Below are 19,767 nucleotides of genomic sequence, written 5' to 3'. Positions count from 1 at the left end.
TCCTCATGTGTCTGATATGTGTATGGATTCCTTGAGGAAAATTTCTTTAATATAAAATTTTAATTGAGATAACTTGTATCAGACTCACATGCAGTTTTAAGAAATAATACAGATAGGTCCCATGTACCTTTGCCCAGCTTCCCCCAATGGTAACATCTTGCAAAACTATAGCACAGTATCACAGCCAGGCTATTGACATTAATATACTCTATCATTCTTACTCAGATTTTGCCAGTTTTGTGCTGTATAAATTCCTTTGGCAAGAAAATTATTGTGGCAAGACATTTTTGAAGCATGTTAATGCTTCATTAGTTAGAAGACATTTTAACTTTTTCTTTGTGAAACTGACAATTTCATGAGTACTGTCAGCATAGTACTGACATACATAGTTGTATTGAAATTTAGTAGTATTGTATTCTTCCATCTATTTTCCAAAAGTATTTGTATTTTTTCCCCTGGTTTAACAACACCATATCTTTAAATTTTCTTCTGCTGTTATAAGTAAGACAACTTATAACTGCCAACCACAGTTGAATGTTTGGCATATATAGCTTCCAGATTTTTTTCTATCTATATTCTAAAATAACTTTTCTTACAAGATGGGGCACTTTTATACATGCTGAAGGAAATCAAGCGGGTTTTAACAGTGTATACAAACACACCCATACATATTCTTTTGCTGAACTATTTGAAAGGAAGTTGCTGTCATTGTGACACTTTACCGTTAAATTATACCCCTAAATAATTCAGCATCTGTTTCCAAAGAATAGGGACATTCTCCGACATAACCCAATGCCATGATCACACCTAAAAAAGAAATTCAGTAGTATCTAATATGAAGTCCATATTTCAGCTTCCCTAATTGTTCCCCTAAAATGTTTCATAGCTTTTCTTTATCCTGGGTTCAAAGTTTTACTTGGTTGTCATGTCTCTAGTTCCTTTTAGCTTAGACCACTACTCTTAGAGTTTTCATATGCTTATTTTCTTGACATTGACTTTTTTTTTTTTTAAGGAAGAGTCTAAGGCCAGCTATCTTATAGAATGAATCACAGTCCGGATGGCCGTGTTTCCCGTTAGTAAATTCAGAAACCCTAACATTGCAGGATATACCTTCTCACACGGAGCAGTTGCCAAGATAGATGTGCTAGTCTATAAGAAAACAAAACTAAAAATCCGAGTATGACCTGCAGCAGTGGCAATCCCTGCCCCCGCCCCTAGCCCCGGATATATGGCAGTATCTGAAGACGTTTTGGTTGTGACTGGTGTGTGTGTGTTAGGGGTGGGGTATTACTGGCTTCTAATGCATAGAGATCAGGGATGCTGCTGAACGTCCTGCAATGCACTGGATAGTCCCAACCACAAAGAATCATCTGGATCTAAATGTCAGTGAAGCAGAGGTGGCGAAATCCTGCTATATAGAACAGCGAGTCCCAGTCCCCAGCACTTGCTGTTCCCCTCACCTGTGTTAGTTGTCTTTGTACCTGACGCATGATGTATTTTGCTTGTTTGTTTTTTGTCTTCCCTACCAACCCAGATCACAAACTCCTTGGGAAAGGAATTTTGTTCATATGTAGCTCCTAGAACAGTGTCTGCAGAAGATGCTCAATAAGTGTTGCGTGACTTTGTTGTCCAAGACATGCAGCCTTCCCCACATCATCCCGTTACCACCAAGTCCTGTGCATTTTCTATCCCAGACAGCTCTTTAATTTTTTTCCCTCTGTTTCTCCAATACCATTGCCCTGGGTCAAGGCCCTCATTTTCAATTCCTCCTTGGAATATTGAAATACCTTTATTGCAAGAGCCCAGTCTTATTAACAGCTCCGTGCCCCCTTACTCCTGGAATATAAAGCTCTGAACTCCTGAGGGCACAGTGGGTCTCAGGGGAGCCCCTGCCCGTGCTCCAGCCTCATCTCCTTACTGCTCCTCCTCTGTATCTATTGTGGTCCTTGAGAATAAGCAACGGAAGATAATCACTGTCTAATCTGAGCAGTAAAGGACTTTACTGGGAGGATATGGGGGGACAGACTGGAGGCTGGAGAACCAGAGGAATAAGAACAGGAAGCACCATGTGGCCCCTTTTTTTTCTGTCCGAAGCAGGAAGCGTTGGTTCAGACTGTCTCCACTGCTGTGGCCGAGCCTGGACTTGGAGTCACTGCAAGTGCTTTCATCTTGGCCAGGCTAACTCCACATGGGGCATGTGTGTGTGTCTGTGCATGTGTATCTGGTTTTCCATGCTCTGAGTGCTGGAATAGAGGAGGAGGATTTCAATGTATTGCCTCTCAGCTACAAATCCACCCGTGTTGTCCTACCTTGAGATTCTGGAGCTGGACCCTGCAAACGTTTTTCCTTTACCGCTGGTGCAGTGCTAGGCTTTGTAGGGTGCTGGAGGTATGCTGTGAGGCCTAAGGGAAGGGATCCCTTTCTGTTTCCGGTGTGTATGTTTTTCCTTCCTCATTGTGGCTGTTAGCAGAGTGGCATTCACTCTCCAGTGAGTTTTCTTGGCCTCCTAGCAGGAAGCTTCTCGTGAACCAGCTTCTGCGCCCTGGCAGCCACTTCCTGTGCACTAGCACCTTTCTGAGAGAGGGACAGAGAGAAGGGAGAGAGCTGCACTCTGCACTTGCTGGTCTTTAATTGTTTGAATTAAATTTAAATTGAGTTTTACAATTCTTTTCTACCCTTTTTAGAATTAACTTCTTAATAGTTGACATTTCACCGTCCCTGTATGAATCGTTGCTGTGGTTTCTGACAAGACCCTGACTGACGCAACTTTTTTTAGTTTCTGTGGTTGGAGGCAGGATTTCTGCCTCTTGTTACTAAAAGCTCACAAGGGCGATTCCCCCCATAAAGGAGGACGGGGTTGGACACCCAAAAGCGGAGACCTGCCTATCACATCTGCACGTGCCATAACCTTGTGTCTGTCCTCGATGGCGGCTTCTCTGTGTCTCTGCACATGCCGTTGCCTCTCCCAGGGGCTCCCAGCAGGCACCGGACCCCCAAATCCTCTTCATTCTGCAGCCCAGCTCAAAAACAGCTTCTCGTGGCCCCTCCCCTCACCCCTGAGCCTCCGTCCTTTGCTTCCACTGTGCTTCTGCCGTAAAACAACATCCTTGCCTTGCTGTGCTTGCTTCTCTGATCCCCGAGTGCAGGCAGCCTGTTCCCCCTTGTCTCCTGAGCACATGGTGGGTGCTCAGTGTATATTTGTTTTGTTTTGCTTTTATTTATTATTTTAAATAGAGACGAGGTCGCACCATGTTGCCTAGGCTGGTTTCGAACTCCTGAGCTCAAGCAATCCCTCGGCCTCGGCCTCCCAAGGTGCTGGGATTACAAGTGTGAACCACCACACCCAGCCAGTGTATGTTTGTTGTATGGCCTAATCGAGTGCACTGGGAGAGGCTTCATTTCCCTTGGAGCATTCACTGATTTAATTACCCATCAGAAAATTCTTACGTGTAACCTACTGGGTTAGTATTGTTGATGAACAGCCTAACTTAGTTCATTTTCATTTTTAGGAGAAGACCCTTTTTCTACCAAGTCATTGAAGACAACATGATATTGTGCCAGAGAGAATTTGTTCCCTCAGCAGTGTGGGGTCCTGGTCAAGGGTGTGGGGCAGAGAGGGGGTTACACGTTGAATTGTGAGCAGACACCTTAACCCCTGGTGTCTCAGAATGTGACATTGTTTGGAAACAGGGTCATTGCCAATGTCATTAGTTAAGATGATATACTGGAGTAGAGTGGGCCCCTAATCCATTTGACACAGACATGCATACCAGGAGAACACCATGTGAAGGCAGCCACCAAGCAGAATACCAGCAGCTGGACAGGGCTGGCACGGATCTTTTCCCAGCACCCTCAGAGGGAGCGCAGCTCGCTGACACCTTGATTGTGGACTTCTAGCTTCCAGAACTTGAGACAGGAAGTTTTGTTGGTGAAGCCACTCAGTGTGTGTGGTATTTTGTTATAACAGCCTCAGCAAACTAATAGGCTGGGACCTGGATTTTCCAGTTCCTGGCCAGCTGGCTACTTTCATTACTTCCTGCACAATCTATGAGGTGCTGTTACTCACTTTTCCTTATGAAAATAGCCTGAGTGGCCGGGCGCGGTGGCTCAAGCCTGTAATCCCAGCACTTTGGGAGGCTGAGGCAGGTGGATCACAAGGTCAGGAGTTGGATTCTAGCCTGGCCAAGATGGTGAAACCCCATCTCTACTGAAAATACAAAAATTAGTCGGGTGCGGTGGCGGGCACCTGTAATCTCAGCTACTCAGGAGGCTGAGGCAGGAGAATCGCTTGAACCCAGGAGGTAGAGGTTGCAGTTAGCCAAGATCGCGTCACTGCACACTCTAGCCTGTGTCACAGAGCAAGACTCTGTCTCAAAAACGAAAAAAAAAAAAAAAAGAAAATAGCCTGAGTACTCATTCTGTCTAGTCTTTGATAATAGCCCGCACAGGGCAGCAGTTACAACAGAAGATGGAAATCCTATTTCTGTGTGAAATCCCCTGGTGTTTAAATGTTGGCAACAGAATATTTTAAAACAGGTGCTGACCAAAGAAAACGCCCCTGTGAGGCCACCTGTTTACAACCTCTGCATTCGTGGAATCATGTTGTGAGAAGTTGTGTGAAGTGAGGAGGATCAGGGAGAGGAATTGACCAATAGATAATAAGGTAATAACAAGCCACTGATAATAACAGTGCTTAGACTCATAATACTAAGCACTGTTCTGAGTGCCTTATCTATGTTATCTTGTTTAATCCTTATTATAATCCTTATTACACCCTGTGAGGTGTGTTCTGTGATTGTCCTCATATTACAGAGGAGGAAACTGAGTCACAGAGGGCTCATTCCCTTGCCCAAGGTCACACAGCTAAGTGTTCGTACCAAGACCCAAACCCAGGGCTGATTCCAGGGCACATGCACCTCCTTCCAGTTCCGTGTGGAGAGGGCGTGGGGCTGTGGGTGGGGAAGCCTCGGGGCTGGGGCTAAGAGACAGTAGCAGGCTAGGGATGACTTGTGAGTTGCTGAGATCCACTTGGGAGCTTCTATCTTTGATGTGTGGTAAGGACAGGGGTTTCTGTGCACCCTGAGCATAGGTGTGGAACTAACCAGGCACTCGAACTTTGTGCCTATATAAAGGGATGCTACCACAGTAGTCGTTTATGGCTCATTACCTTGCAACAAAGGAACTAGTGTGTGTTAGCCAATGACAACATTCACCAGCAAGGTGTGATTGTCAGGCCAAGGAAGTGACATGTAGTGCCGTACCTGGGACAGCCTGACTGTCCTAGTCCCAGCTCAGCTGCACAGGTGACGGTTTAGGGGTGAGGACACAGCATTAAGTGGAGGTTGGTGGCAGACAGTGGGAGAGCCTCAGGGAGAAGGGCCATGAAGGCAGCACTTGGGTGTCACTGTTCACAGTAGAGAATGGCTAATTACTAGAGGAAGGGTCCCCTCCCCTCTCCTCCCATTCCCTCTCCTTCCCTCTTCGCCCCTCTCCTCTCTTTTCAGACAGGGTCTCACTCTGTAGTCTAGGCCAGAGTGCAGTGGTGTGAACACAGCTCTCCGCAGCCTTGACCTCCTGGGCTCAGGTGATCCTCCCACCTCAGCCTCCCAGGTAGCTGGGACTACAGGTGCACACCACCATGGTAATTTTTTGTAGAGTTGGGATTTCGCTATGTGGGCCAGTCTGGTCTCCAACTCCTGACCTCAAGTAATCTGCCTGCCTCAGCCTCCCAAAGTGCTGGGATTCTGGGTATGAGCTACTGTACCTGGCCTGGGGTTTTTTTTTTTTTCTTTTTTGTGAGACAGGGCTCACTCTGTCACTCAGGCTGGAGTATAGTGGTGCAATCTTGGCTCACTGCAACCTCCCTGCCTCTTAGGCTCAAGCCATTCTCATGCCTCAGCTTCCCAAGTAGCTGGGATTACAGGCGTGCACCACTACACCCAGCTAATTTTTGTATTTTCAGTAGAGGTGGGGTTTTGTCATGTTGCCCAGATTGGTCTTTAAGTCCTGGCCTCAAGTGATCTTCCCACCTTGGCCCCTCAAATTGCTGGGATTATAGGCGTGAGCCACTGCACCTGGCCAGGTCTGGGGTTTTCTGTACTGTCTTGATTGAGGCTGGAGCTCAGGTCATTCTGGGAAGTTTGCAGGTGTCCTGAGATTGTATAAAATCATCCCCTGGGGGGCTGCCCAGCTCAAGTCTCCTATTTCTAGAAACAGCTGCCCCTACTCATGCTCTGGGATCAGCTGGGAGCCATTTACAAGACGTAATCCCACCTGCTCTTACTGCACTGGATTGGACCAAGGGTGATCTCCTGATTTAATCAAGACCAACTGCAGAGACCACGGGGGTATTTTTGAGAGTGATTGGGAAAACCCATGTGACCTGAGATGCGTAGAAAACGTCTCCAGGACAAGATGAGTGTCGAAGACTAAGAGGTAGAAAGTCGGGGTCTGCAGCCTCTCCAATCATTTCCGAGATCCATCGCCTCTTCAGTTCAGGTCAGTGTTCTTATGACACATTTTTCCCTTTTGTTTTAGCTATTCAAGTTGGTAACTGTTACTAGTGACCCCAAGTGTCCCACCCAGTTTCTGGGGGGAGCTGGCATGGGGGTCCTTTCGGGCTCTCCATCACCTACTGGTTTGGGGGACTGGGTTTGGGCCGGTATGGGTTTGCCATCTGGGTTTCCCTCTGGCTTGGCAGGGGTGGATGAGGTGTGATGAGTTCAGGGTTGGAGAGAGCCTCTGGGGCTGTGCAGGAAGTGTGGGGGATCCGGGCACTGGGCCACATGTAGCCTCCCCTCTCTCAGCCTCAGGAGGATGCGCTGTGTTCTGGGGTGGTGCCCAGAGGCTCCAACACCAGGAGGAGCGGCTGGACCCCCTCAAGGCTGATGCATGATTTGTGCCAAGTCAGCAGCAGCTGGGTGGCCGGGACTGGCCTCCAGAGCTCCCTGGAGTGGGGTGGGGGTGGGTAGGCGCCGTGCAACAAGGTAGGATAAGGGCAGTAGCACCTGGAGTGGCCTTGAGTCTTTGAGATGCCCTGGAGTGGTGGTGGGGGCGGTCATAAACATATTCATATTATCACCACAGTGACGTCACTTTGCAGTCGAGTAGGCTGGAATGCCAGTCTTTACCATCACGTACTGGTGCGTGATCCTGGGCGAGTCTTTGAGAAAATACTGCCTGCATCCTGGAGCCGCATGAGCTAGAGCTTGCACCGTGCTTACACTGGGACCCGCCTGGTTTGTGCGCAGGGTCAGTAACAACAGGGAGCGTCGTGAGGAGAAAGGCCTGAGGAAGCTGAAGCGGCTGTGCCTTTGCAGCCCAAGGAAGTGCAGACAGCCTTCCTGATCGTCTCACAGCCCCTTCCCAGGAGCTGCCCAGACGTGAAGGAAGGCCCAAGCTGACAGTAATTGGAGTGACACTTACTGAGTGGCTCCTACGGTTCAGACCCTGTTCTAAGGACTGTATGTGCATTAACTAATTTAATACTCCCAACTCTGTGCTGATAGTTGCTATTTTTAGGCCCATTTTCCAGATGAGGAAACCGAGGTATAAAAGCTACTTGCCCAAGACCACACAGCCAACAAAAGACAGAGCTTGGCTGTGAGCACGGTCGTTGTCCTAAGTCAAGGCCAGTACTGAGAGTCACAAAAGGACAGAGTGAGTGACCGTAGAAGCAGGCAGGATAGGCATTGATATGTCACTGAAATGACAACTTGCTTCGGTGCTGTCAGGTCAGGGCTGTCAAGCATTTTCTGTGCTCAGCCCCAGACTCTATCAGCCCTCCTGCCAAAAACGTGTATTTCAAACCAAGAGCTACGACAGGTCCCAAATTACAAACCAACTCTCATAGAACGTCAACAGGTCTTTGGGGTTTTTTTCCCTGGAGCTCCCAAGGTCTCCACCTTCCCAAGACATTTGGTGGATGCCAGAAAAGCCCCGCCCTAAAACCAGAGTTGAGAGAACATCTTCCTCAGGTACTTGTTGTCCATCAGTGACGTACTGACCGTCTCTGTGAAGTTTTCCAGATCAGGGATGGTCACGTAATTCAGGAGCCTGTTCATTTTCCCCAGAAGGACCCGGATCTTGCAGGCTGTTGGGCCGGGCTCTGCCTCCAGGATGGTTTTCTTCTTCATTTCACTGAGCACCTCCGGGATCACAAACTGTGGGGATGCACAGAGGACTGGGTGAGAATGCACGCTGCCTGAGCGCCGTGCCCCAGACCCAGGCCAGGCCTCCTGTGGCCAGGACCAAGTGTTCCCTGAGCCTTCACCGGAGAAAGCAGATCTGTGTTCTCAGCCCCGCCACCTGCCACCTTCCTGTTGCTTCCAAATACACTCACTTGGCTGGTGGTGTGGTCATGTGGACCATGGTGATGTGGGCTGAGACCACACCCACGCCTGGCCCTAGACCTGAGGGAAAGCAGCTCTGGTGCCCTGGCGCCACCTGCCCTCCAAAGGCCATGCTGTCCTGGGGCTGCCGGGCTTCTCCCCATGGGGTCCCGACCATGGGGCTCTGAAAGGGCTGGGATGCCTCACAGTGGCTGCCTGTGAGCCCCACCTCCACCTTAGGCTCCTTGGGAGTGTATCTGGGTTTTGTTTAGATGAAGGCCTGGCCCAGGGAGGCCGCCTCTATGCCAAGTTCTGCCTGGGTCTGCAGCCTGCAGAAGACAGAGGACAGAGTCTCCTGGAGGGGATAAGATAGGACGATACCCGTGTGCTCCATTCCTATGCGGATGAAATGTCTTCACACAATCTTGTTATTGTTTTAGCCACACAATCACCTATGTCCATCTTATAGAAGACTATGGGCTCAGACCACACGCTAGCGTCACCCAGGAGGTAGAGCGGCTGGGCATGGAGGGGTCTGCCCGCCTGGGCTGACCCTGTGCTAGGCTCTGTCTCCTTTCTTTGGCTCTGATTAGTTACACTGGTGTTGATTTGCTTCATTTGGGACACGCCTTGCACCGGCACAGCTGCCCCTCCTCGGGACTCTAGCTCTCCAAGGCGTCAGGCCCCGTGGTCTCTCTGCCCACAGCAGCCCTTCCTGCAACCTTGCTGGGTACTGCCTTCCTGTTCCGCCCTCCTCCCTTCACCATTCAAAGGCCAGTGCCCCAGGCCCTCATGCTGTCCAGCCCCAGCTGGTCCCGGCCGTGGCCGGAGTGCAAATGGCCACTTGGGCTTGGTAGTGCTGGCCTCCTCTTCACTGGATTGGCTGCTCTGAGAAATCCAGGATAGGCAAGGATGCTGGGATGTCGTTATTCACCTGCAAAATAGGAGGCCTTGCCAGGCGAGGGAACCTGGGGGGGCCTAGCAGACCAGGCCTGTTTGGAACTTTCCCAGCTTTAGCATTCAAAGTCCCATGTCCCAGGAAACTCCTCAGTCCTGAGCAAACTGGCGTGTCTGGTCACCCAAAACCTAGCACACTCCGTCCTCTCTTCTCAGCTACTCTGCACACAGCTGCATCTATTCTGCTGGAGTCTGCTGTTATCAGCCCACTTCTCTAGCTGCCTCATTCCCAGGGGACATGTCCATCCATCTGTCTGCCAAGGCAGTCCTGCTCCCAGGGGCCCTGGGCACCTCTCTGGGTGGGGGGGTCTGTAAAGTGGAGCCTTCCATGTGGAATAGCTAGCCTGGGGGAGCTGAGCAGGAAGAGAACCTTGCTTAGGCCTCACTGGGGGAGCCAAGGACACCCCTCATTCCTTTCCTTGACTCTGGTCCTCAGGAAGGGTCTCAGGAGCCTGCCTTCTTCCCCCATTACAGTTGGAGATCCAGGGGTCCAGCCTCACCATTTGGAGTAGGTGGAACTGTGTCCCCCAAAAGTGATGTCCAAGTACTAACCCCAGTGCTGGGGAACGTGAGCTTATTTGGAAACAGGGTCTCTGTGGATGTGATTAAGTTAAGGCTCTCAGGATGAGCTCCTTCTGGATTTAGAGTAGGCCCTAGATCCAACTTCCGGTGTCCTTTTAAGAAAAAGGAGAAGGAGGTTTGACACAGACACACAGAGGACGGGAGAAGGCTGTGTGAAGGTGGAGGCAGACACTGGAGTGATGCTGCCACGAGCCAAGAACGCCAGAAGCCATCAGAAGCTGGGAGAGCAAGGAAGGGTCTCCCTTGGAGCCTCTGGAGGATGGTGGCCCCACAGACACCTTGATCTCAGACTTGGCCCAGAACTGTGAGAGAATAAACTTCTGTTTTAGGCCTCCTAGTTCGTGCTGATTTTTTCCAGCAGCCCTAGGAAACAAATGCAGCATTGGTCCTCTCCTGCCTGCCTAGGCAGTGTGCTTCGAACTTCCAGGAGATCATCTGTCTAGAGAAGAGTGGGTTTGGGGAGGAGGGAAGAGGACACAGCAGCAGGCCTGGGGACACAGATTCCCCCTTGTTTCTGGCCCTGACTTCTGACACGGCTGCTGCGAGTGTCAAGTGAGATAATGCAGCATGACATCTGTGTTTCATTCTCAGGATCATATCCTGAGCTCAAGTGACCCTCCTGCCTCAGCATCTTAAGTAGCTGGGGCTACAGGTGTGAGAGCCACCACGCCCAGTTAATTGTATTCATTTATTATTTATTTTCTGAGACAGGGTCTGGCTCCGTCGCCCAGGCTGGAGTGCAGTGGTGTGATCTCGGCTCCCTGCAACTCTGCCTCCTGGGTTCAGACAATTCTCCTACCTCAGTTTCCTGAGTAGCTGGGATTAAAGGCGTAAGTCACTGGGATCAGCTAATTTTTTTGTATTTTTAGTAGAGACGGGGTTTCACCAGGCTGGCCAGTCTGGTCTTGAACTCCTGGCCTTAAGTGATCCACCCGCCTCGGTCCTCCAAAGTGCTGGTATTACAGGCGTAAGCCACCGCACCTGGACCATGCCCAGTTAATTAAAAAAAATTTTTTTGTTTTTGAGACGGAGTCTTGCTCTGTCGTCCAGGCTGGAGTGCAGTGGCCGGATATCGGCTCACTGCAAGCTCCGCCTCCTGGATTCATGCCATTCTCCTGCCTCAGCCTCCCGAGTAGCTGGGACTACAGGCGCCCGCCACCTTGCCCGGCTAATTTTTTGTATTTTTTAGTAGAGATGGGGTCTCACCGGGTTAGCCAGGATGGTCTCCATCTCCTGACCTCGTGATCCGCCCGTCTCGGCCTCCCAAAGTGCTGGGATTATAGGCTTGAACCACCGTGCCCGGCCTAATTTTAAAAATCTTTTGTGGAGAAGGGGTCTTGCTATGTTGCCCAAGCTGGTTTCAAGCTCCTAGGCTCAAGGGATCCACCTGTCTCGGCCTCCCAAAGTCCTGGGGCAACAGGTGCAAGTCATTCTCCCCAGGCTAGCCTGAGCATTTTGATGTGAATTTCCTCAGAGCTTAAGCTCACAGTACTGGGAAGTTGCATGAACGCATTTGTGTGTACTTAAACATCAGTAAGGCAAAGTGGCCTTGTTTTTATACAGGTTGGCATATGTAGAACAAGCCTGGAGGCCTGTGGCATGGGCCAGTCTAAGCCAGCAGTGGCCTTTGTACAGGTGGGCACCCCACCTGGTGGAGGGTGTGGGGAGTCGTGACCTTACCTTGTACCTGGTGCCCAGGTTTAAACAAATCCGCTTCTGTTCATAGGTGAAGCAGAAGATGATCTTATCCTGGCTTCTTATTTGTACCTGGATGTACTCATTGATTTTCAAGGAGATGGGCTGGACAGGGGGTGCATGGACATGGATGTTCAGATTCCACCAGTTCCAGGCCTTCTGACGTTTGTCTTTGGGGAAGTAGTAGCCCAGGTTGGAGCTCATGTTCAACCTGCACCAAGAGAAAGCATGTCAGGCAGCCAGGGCGCTCAGCCCTGGGCCTCTACTCCTCCTCCTCTCCTTCCCTTTCTTTTTCCCCACTTGGCCACAGAAAGCCTGACAGGGACTTGATGGGTAGGAGAAGCTCCAACATGGACAACCAACCCAACACCAGGTGCTGTCCTCTGCGCTGGCCTCATTGTATGGCCCTGTCCCACCCTCTTTCCCTCTCCTTTAGTTCCTGGCGCGTGCAGGCTCTTCCTGCTCACAGCTTTGCCATGCTCTGCCCTCTGCCTGCAAAGGTCCCTTGCCCCACGTGGCAAGGCTGGCGTCTACTTATCCTGCAGGTCTCAGCTTAGACATCACCTCCTCAGCCTGAGCAGCCCCCCGGTTCCCTGCGGGACTCCCTGTTGCCATGCCTTATTAGTTTCTTTCATATAATTTATGAATAGATATGGTAAGTTCTCATTGTTCACTGTATTACGTTCTAGAAAGCCAGTGATTTAGTGAATAACAACCCACAGCTTCTAGGGGAAATATGCACACAGACACATCTTACATAGGTTATCATCTTAAATCCTAAAAGCAGCCCATCCTGCTAGATGCCGTTTTTTTTTTGTTTGTTTTTAATTTTTATTTTACAAAAAAGAATAGGAGGCTCAGAAGTGTCATGTGACTTGCCCGAGGCTGTCCCAGTAACACGTGCTGGAGCTGGGATTCAAACCCTGTCCCACCAGCCCCAGAGCTGTAGCTTCTTGCACTACACTGCCCTGTGTAAGGACACCTGTGTCCTCTGGTTGCCCCTGCAGGAGAGCTGAGGAGAAAGGCAGAGCGTGGCCTTGTTCAATCTCAGCCAGCAATGTGCACACTGGGAAATCAAATTTCCCGCTGCTCTGGGCACGTCCCTGGCTCCACGTGAGTCACATATTATATATGTGTGTATTTCCACTAGGAGCAAGGGCTTCAATATTGGCCAATGCAGTGTTCTCGATGACTTTATAGACTATAACTACCATGAATCATGAGAATTGACTGTATTTGTCCATCATCTGTTCTCTTATTAAAGCACAAACTCCTGAGGGCAGGGACCTTGTCTGCTGCGCCGCTGAATTCCTATTATCCAGCCTAGTGCAGGGTACCCATATCGATAGATACAAGGGAATGAAGGGTGGATGCATTTCTCTCTCATTCATTCCAGACCCTACTCTCTGGGGCTTGCCTGCCCTCTGAGCCATCCTCTCTTGACATTTCAAACCCATCGTGTCCCTCTGGCCCTGGCTTCTGCTTTTCAAATCCCAAGGGGCAGTTCCTAGAATCAGTGCCCTTGGGGCAGCAACACCTCTAGGGAATCACATGAAGAAAGGAAGCGATGTGAGGCCTGGGTTTGTCTGGAGAAGGAGGGCTTGGGGAGCTTGGGTTACTCAGTCTGCCAGGTCTCATCTGAGCTGTCCAGGGGGTGGCGATGTACTACACTTTATCTAGAAATATCTATTCATTGTACACTTTGCCTTTCTTTGAAAACAACCCATGATGTTGTTGCATACATGACAGGCTTTGACACCCATAGCTGCCTACACATTCCTTCCAGGGCACGTGTACTTTTTCCCCCAAGACGTAGGCCCCAGATCTGTGAGGTTTTGGTGCAGAGATCTACCAGTCCCGCATCCATCCTAGACCGCACTTCTGTCTGTAAGTTCCCCTAGTAAATCACCTCATACAGACAAATGGGACTTGTCTGCCTTGTTCTTTGGTTTCTCAGCTCCCTCTGCATTTGGGGGTCACTTTGTATATATGAACCTTTCACAGAACACAGGGACCTCATCGGAGTGAGAAGCTGGCTCGGAGGCCTGCTGTGGGAAGCCTTGCTCACCTCCGGTGGGGAGGACTTCCAGCCACTCAACCCCAAATCCGCCTGTTGCTTCCCACTTTCCATCGAACAAAAACAAACTCTGAGTTCCTTTGTCTTGGGACCCCAGCCTGTCCAACCTCATTCCTCCTTCTCTAAATAAGAGGCTGTATACATAGTAGTGAATTAAAAACCTGGGCTCTTTGGTACCAAAATTATAAAAACAACAAACGAACAAACAAAAACCTGGGCTCTGGAGCCAGATTTTCAGTTCCAAGTCCGGCTGTGCCACTTGCAAACTGTGTGACCTTGGGCTAGTCACTTAACCTCTCTATGCCTCCATTTCCTCAACTGTAAAAAGCAGATAATAATAGTACTTTGTTCAGAGGGCTGTGTAAGGATTAAATGTCTATACACAACAATAACTGAGAAAACATTAAAATTTCCTTGTTATCATTGATGGAGAGGAGAGCAAAGAGAAGGATCTTCTTACTTCACTCTGTGGGGGGCAGATCCTGCTAGCTTTTAACCTTTCAAATGGCTCCCATCAGAGTTCTCACACTGAGATGGGCAGGCTGGTTGGTTCCCAATTTTAAGGTGGTCTGGAGGAAAAGAATAAAAGCCCCTCACTCAAGCTCTAGCTTAGCTAGCCCTTAACCAATCAGTAACAAAAGACCCAAGAAGCTCCTATTTCAGGTGGCTACGGACTTCCCTGGAGCCCTGTATGTGCAGTTAGACTTAAACTCCAACTTACAGTTAGCCCTTTCCTTATTTTAATGCTAAAAGCCACACCCAGGGGTGGAGATTTCAAGTGCGAATGTTACAGAAGGTGTTCAAAGAGGCATGTTGAGCCACTGTGCAAGCACTAGGAAAACTGCTCCTATACATGCCCTGTCATAAACATAACCCTTCCCTACAGGAAGACCCTATAAAACCAACCCACACATTGCACTCAGGGAGTAGCCCAGTCCTTTTCTTTTCTCAGTGCTGGTTCCCTTGTGCACAAGCTGAAATAAACTTTCCTTTGCTGCTATGTTTAGTGATCTCTCTTGATTTCTATCCCTGGAGATCCGGAGAACCTCAGATTCTAGGAGCAACGCTAGGCCATCCCCGACTCCCTAGGGTTGGAGATCTGCTTCTGCCTGAGGGTGCCCAGCTCTGGGCTAAGTCTCCCTTAGGAAGATGGGATCTGGAACATCTAGAAATGGTCAGAATTGGGAAGCTCCTGCTCGGGGTGAAAAGATCCTGAACTGTTGAATGAGTAGAACCCACCCACCAGGGACCCTGGGTTTCGGCAGGTCTCAACATTGTGTGGGACCCTGAACCCAGGTAGGAAGCCTGTCCTGAGACCCCTTGGGCTGGGAGTTGAGGCCTGTGCTGGATTTTAGTTTCCACACACCTGGCAAAGGACAGCCACGCCTTCCATCTTCCCGGAGGAAATGGAAATCAAAAAATGACCTAAGACGTATTCAGCTCTTGAAATAGCTTGGCTCTAAGTCCCTCCTGGTGCCCGAGGCACCATGGAGAAGTCCTGCTGGTGCGGAGGAAATTCTAGCAGTTAGGGTCGGGCCCTGACCAAGTGGCTTTGTATTCACAAATGATTCACAAATGATGCTTTTCCATGAAGTCTTCTCCTAGCGTCAATGAGACTGCAGTTTTGCTGGTGAATTTCCTCAGAGACTAAGCCCTTCCGCTGTGGGTAACATTTTTCCTCTGGAGCAGCTGCCCCTGGGGGAAGGATTCAGTTTGGGGGTAGGGCAGCCCATTCATGAGAGAGGGAGAGGTGCTGGTCCCGTGGTTTGACTTCTGCTGGGGGTGAGGGGTGCTGTGAAGGGATACCCGGGGACTGTCCGTCTCTCATCCAGATGCTCAGGTGCAGAGGGGCTGGGACATGCTGACAGGACTGAGACGGGGGCTCTTCCCCCCCGGGTTACTTGATGATCTGTCACCAGGTCCTCTGAGGTAATTAACTGAATTTCTTGCCCCACTCCTTTGTGCTTTCTGTACCCAAAACCTTGGTCCACTTCTTGGACAGCATTTTCTATACACAAGGTCTACAGGGAGGGCAGATACATCCAGAATAAAGAAGACAATCAGGAAATGGTGTCTAAAAAGACTCACAGCAGAGAAAATAATGTTAAAAACCAAAATCTGCAGAATGAAAATCCTTTTTTGGAAATATGTTTGGCTTTGACCAGCAAGAAGAAAGTATAAAGTTGATCCAAGATAATATAAGTCCCCTTGGCCGGGCGTGGTGGCTCACACCTGTAATCCCAGCCCTTTGGTAGGCCGAGGCAGGTGGATTACCTGAGGTCAGGAGTTCGAGACCAACCTGGCCAACATGGTGAAACACCATCTCTACTAAAAATACAAAAATTAGCTGAGCTTGGCAGCGCATGCCTGTAATCTCAGCTACTCAAGAGGCTAAGGCAGGAGAATTGCTTGAACCTGGGAGGTGGAGGTTGCAGTGAGCCGAGATCACACCATTGCATTCCAGCTTGGGCAGCAGAGCAGACTCTGTCTCAAACAAAACAAAACAAAACAAAGCAGAAAAATATATATATGTATCTCCCCACACCATGACCACTTAGAAGAGGAAGGGAAGGAGAAAATCCTGAAAAGAGAGTCCTTTACCTCAAAGAGATGGAGAAACATTTTGAAGTGACTGAGTGGTCTTGAATTGGTAAGATGGTTTTCCACCATTACCAGAAATGGGAACTTAGAACTAAGTTCAGTAATAGTGAAATATTTAGAAATTGCCTTTTGGACCATGGACTCTGTATGCATATGTCTCCAAACCCTCACCAAACTCTTCTCTCTGAGGCACCCAGAACAGGGAGGCACTGGGTCTGCCTAAGGAAATTCTCACAAAGGGGACTCTCAAGAGGTGTTCAGGAGATGAGATCAATGGAATGTGGTGGTTGTGGAGCCTTGACGGCTATTTCACCCATGGAGGAGCAATAGTGCAGTAAGAACGTTGTGCCTTCTCTGCAGTCAGGGACCTCATGGACTGGTCCATCATGGTGCTCATTCTCTCATTTCCAACATGTGTAACTCTTAGGGAGGGAGGAAGTTCACGCAGTCTGTGAGTCACACTTTGTCCAGCTGCTTCTCCATGGGCAGGAGTGTTAGGGACTCATGACCCAAGCTTACCAGATGTCACTATTTTCATCATAAAAGGTAGCATTGCCTGAGTTGTTGATAAGGGCCCGGATCCACCCTTCTAGACTGTCTTCCAGAATGATGTATGTGAACTTTTTCATTTTCACATATAAGATGAGCATAGCCAGGTTTCCTGATGGATAACTGGGAGAAGGTTAAGGCACAAGAAGTCAGTCCTTGGGGTCCCCTGGAAAAGGTAGGGCCCTACAGATGATGTAGGCCTCAGTCAAACCCCACACCTCAGTCAAACCCCACACCCTGAATCATAGACATTTTAGGTGCCAATATATAGCAATATGAGCACCTCTGTGCTTCTGTGGATACTGTATCTGGCCTGTCCCATCAGGAAAGAGAATTTGATAGACATTCTTGTTGGGGTAGAGAATTAATTTTCCATCACCTTGATGCACCTGGGAAGAAAAGACAAGTCTATGAAAAGTGTGAAAAGTGCATGGGTACCGACTGTCCTACTGCAGAGCATGGTGTCGACCCCATCTGCTTGCTCTCCGATGTCACATGCTACCTCCCCAACTTGCTGGGGAGCTGCGGGGCTTCAGTTTACTTGTATATACAATGAGGAGGCTGAACTGCATCTGTGTGTGCATGTGTGTGTGTGTGTGTGTGTGTGTGTGTAGATTTTAAACTGTCATTTCAATCACCCCAATGGTTATTGATTGTATTAGTTTCCCAGGGATGCTGGAACAAAGTCTCACAAACTGGGTAGCTTAAAATGACAGAAGTTTAATCTCACTGTTGTGGCGGCTGAAAGTCTGAAATCAAAGGGTCCCCAGGGTTGGTTCCTTCTAGAGGCTTTGAGGAAGAATCTCTTCCATGCTTTTCTCTTGGCTTTTGATGCTAGACAGAGATCCTTGACGTTCCCTGGCTTGTGATGCATCACCCCAATCTCCACCTCTATCTTCATGTGGTGCTCTCTGTATCTTCACATGGCCATCCTCTTAGGAGGACGCCATATTGGATTAGGGGCACACCCTACTTCAAGATGACCTCATCTTCATTAATTACATCTGCAAAGACTATTTCCAGATAAGGTCACATTCTGAAGCACTGGGGGTTAGAACTCTGACATGGCTCTTTCGCGGGAACACAGTTCAACCCATGACATTGGTATACTCAAGTTTTTAATTTCTTCTTCAATCCATTTTTGCAAACTGCTTTTCTAGAAAATTGTTCATTTTACATAAACATTCAAATTTATTGTCATAAATATTTTAAGTTTATACTGTTCTAAAGAAATCTCTGCTGTCTCTATAGTTATGTCTCTGTTTTCATTCTCTATATTATTTATACCCTCTGAATCAATCTTATCAGAAAGTTTGCCTATTTTATTAATCTTTTCAAAGGACCACGTTTTGGTTTGTTTATTCTATTATTTCTCTGTTTCTATTTTATCAATTTCTGCTCATATCATTATCATTTATATCCTCTACTTTCTGTGGGGTTTCTATGTTATTCTATTGTATTTTTCTAATTCCTGGAATTGAATGCTAAACTCTTCTGTTTTTGTCTTTCTTATTCTTCAAGATCTTCCTCCTACTCCTCCTTCACATCCTCCTCCTCCTTCTTTACAAGAGAAAGCATTTAAAAGAAAGCCCCCGACGCCTAGTATTCCCAGGCAGTCTTCCATCCAAGTAGTAACCAGGCTCAACTCTGCTTAACTTCTGAGATTAGACAAGATTGAAAGCATTCAGGGGAATATGGCTGTAGATTTTTAAAATATGTGTTTAAAGCTGATATGGTTTGAATGTGTCCCCCAAAAAACATATGTTGGAAACTGAATCCCCAGTGCAATAGTGTTGGGAGATGCGGCCTAATGGGAGGTATTTAGGTCATGGCGGCTCTAACCTCATCAGTAGATTAATATCAGTTATAAAAGGGCTTGAGGCTACGAGTTTGATCTCTTGCTCTCATGGTCTCTCTCTTGCCCTCATTTTGCCTTTCCCTCATGGGATGATGAAACAAGAACCCCCTTGCTTGCTACATGTGACCCCTCCATCTTGGACTTTCCAGCCTTCAGAACCAATAAATTTTTGTTTGTTGTAAACTACCCAGTCTGTGGTTCCCTGTTAGAGCAGCACAAAAGAGACTCAGAAAAAAGCTGTTAACATTCCCCTCAATTTACTGTTTAGCTGTTTCCCATGAATGTAGTTATTTACCTTTCATTTTATTCCATTCTAAATATTTTCAGATTTGACACACAAGTTATTTACAAGGGTGTTCTTAAATTTGCCAATGTATAAAGGACTTTTGGTTGTGTTATTACTATTCTTGATTAAAATGCACTGGGGCAAGAGAACATAGCCTATACAGTATCCATTCTTTTGTGTTTGCTGAGATTTGTTCTGTGACCTAGCATGTGATCAATTATAACAGATGTTTGGCATGTGCTTGGAAAGGGTGTGTGTCCTCTAATTGTCCCTTGTCCCCATGTTGGTGGATTGTCAAGACCCATTGTTCCCCTGCTTCCTCAGCACACACACCTGGCTCACATACTCTTCTAGTTTTGTAGTTTTCTCTTTATTTCTGGTATTGGCTATTTCCTTACTTTCTTACATTCTCTGTTCTGCATTGAAAAGGATGATTCTTCTGTTTTGTTTCAATTCCCAGGTGTTTGCAGCAGGAAGGCTTTACAGACCATCTAGTACCCCACATTAACCTAACTAGAAGTCAGATCAGTGATTTTTCAAGCCATTTTTAAGTTTTTTTCGAAGAAACAGTAGTTTATTTTTCTAATCAAGTGACACAGCTACTGAATCTTAAGGCCTCAAAAATGTTGCCTCTTATTGTCATTGAACAACAAGGCCTTCTATTTTGATATTCCAGGGAAATAGAGATTTCATTTCTCCAGTAGTTTCCATTTGCCAAACAGTCATGAGTGATGGTTTAACATGGTGGCTACTGTTTTCAGGAGATTCCATCAGATGAGTCCTCATTTCTTGTGCAATAGCTATTGGAAATTTTTTATTAAAAGTTCATCCA

At 48.1% G+C, this 19,767-nt stretch overlaps 1 protein-coding gene across 1 annotated transcript in view; it reads right to left on the bottom strand.

Annotated features, from left to right (window-relative positions):
• Positions 1 to 7,943: 7,943 nt before the first annotated feature.
• ERICH6B (glutamate rich 6B) overlaps positions 7,944 to 19,767 on the bottom strand; it is a 51,677-nt gene continuing 39,853 nt past the window's right edge. Inside the window, 4 exon segments of the mRNA XM_026454242.1 lie at positions 7,944 to 8,162; positions 11,550 to 11,775; positions 16,762 to 16,914; positions 17,095 to 17,180. Of these exon segments, the coding sequence (XP_026310027.1) occupies positions 7,944 to 8,162; positions 11,550 to 11,775; positions 16,762 to 16,914; positions 17,095 to 17,180 (684 nt within the window).

The sequence above is a fragment of the Piliocolobus tephrosceles genome, chromosome X, assembly GCF_002776525.5.
Source record: "Piliocolobus tephrosceles isolate RC106 chromosome X, ASM277652v3, whole genome shotgun sequence".
In the NCBI taxonomy this organism is placed as follows: Eukaryota; Metazoa; Chordata; class Mammalia; order Primates; family Cercopithecidae; genus Piliocolobus; species Piliocolobus tephrosceles.
Note: the sequence above shows the minus strand (reverse complement) of the source record. Positions and strands in the feature narration are given on the sequence as shown.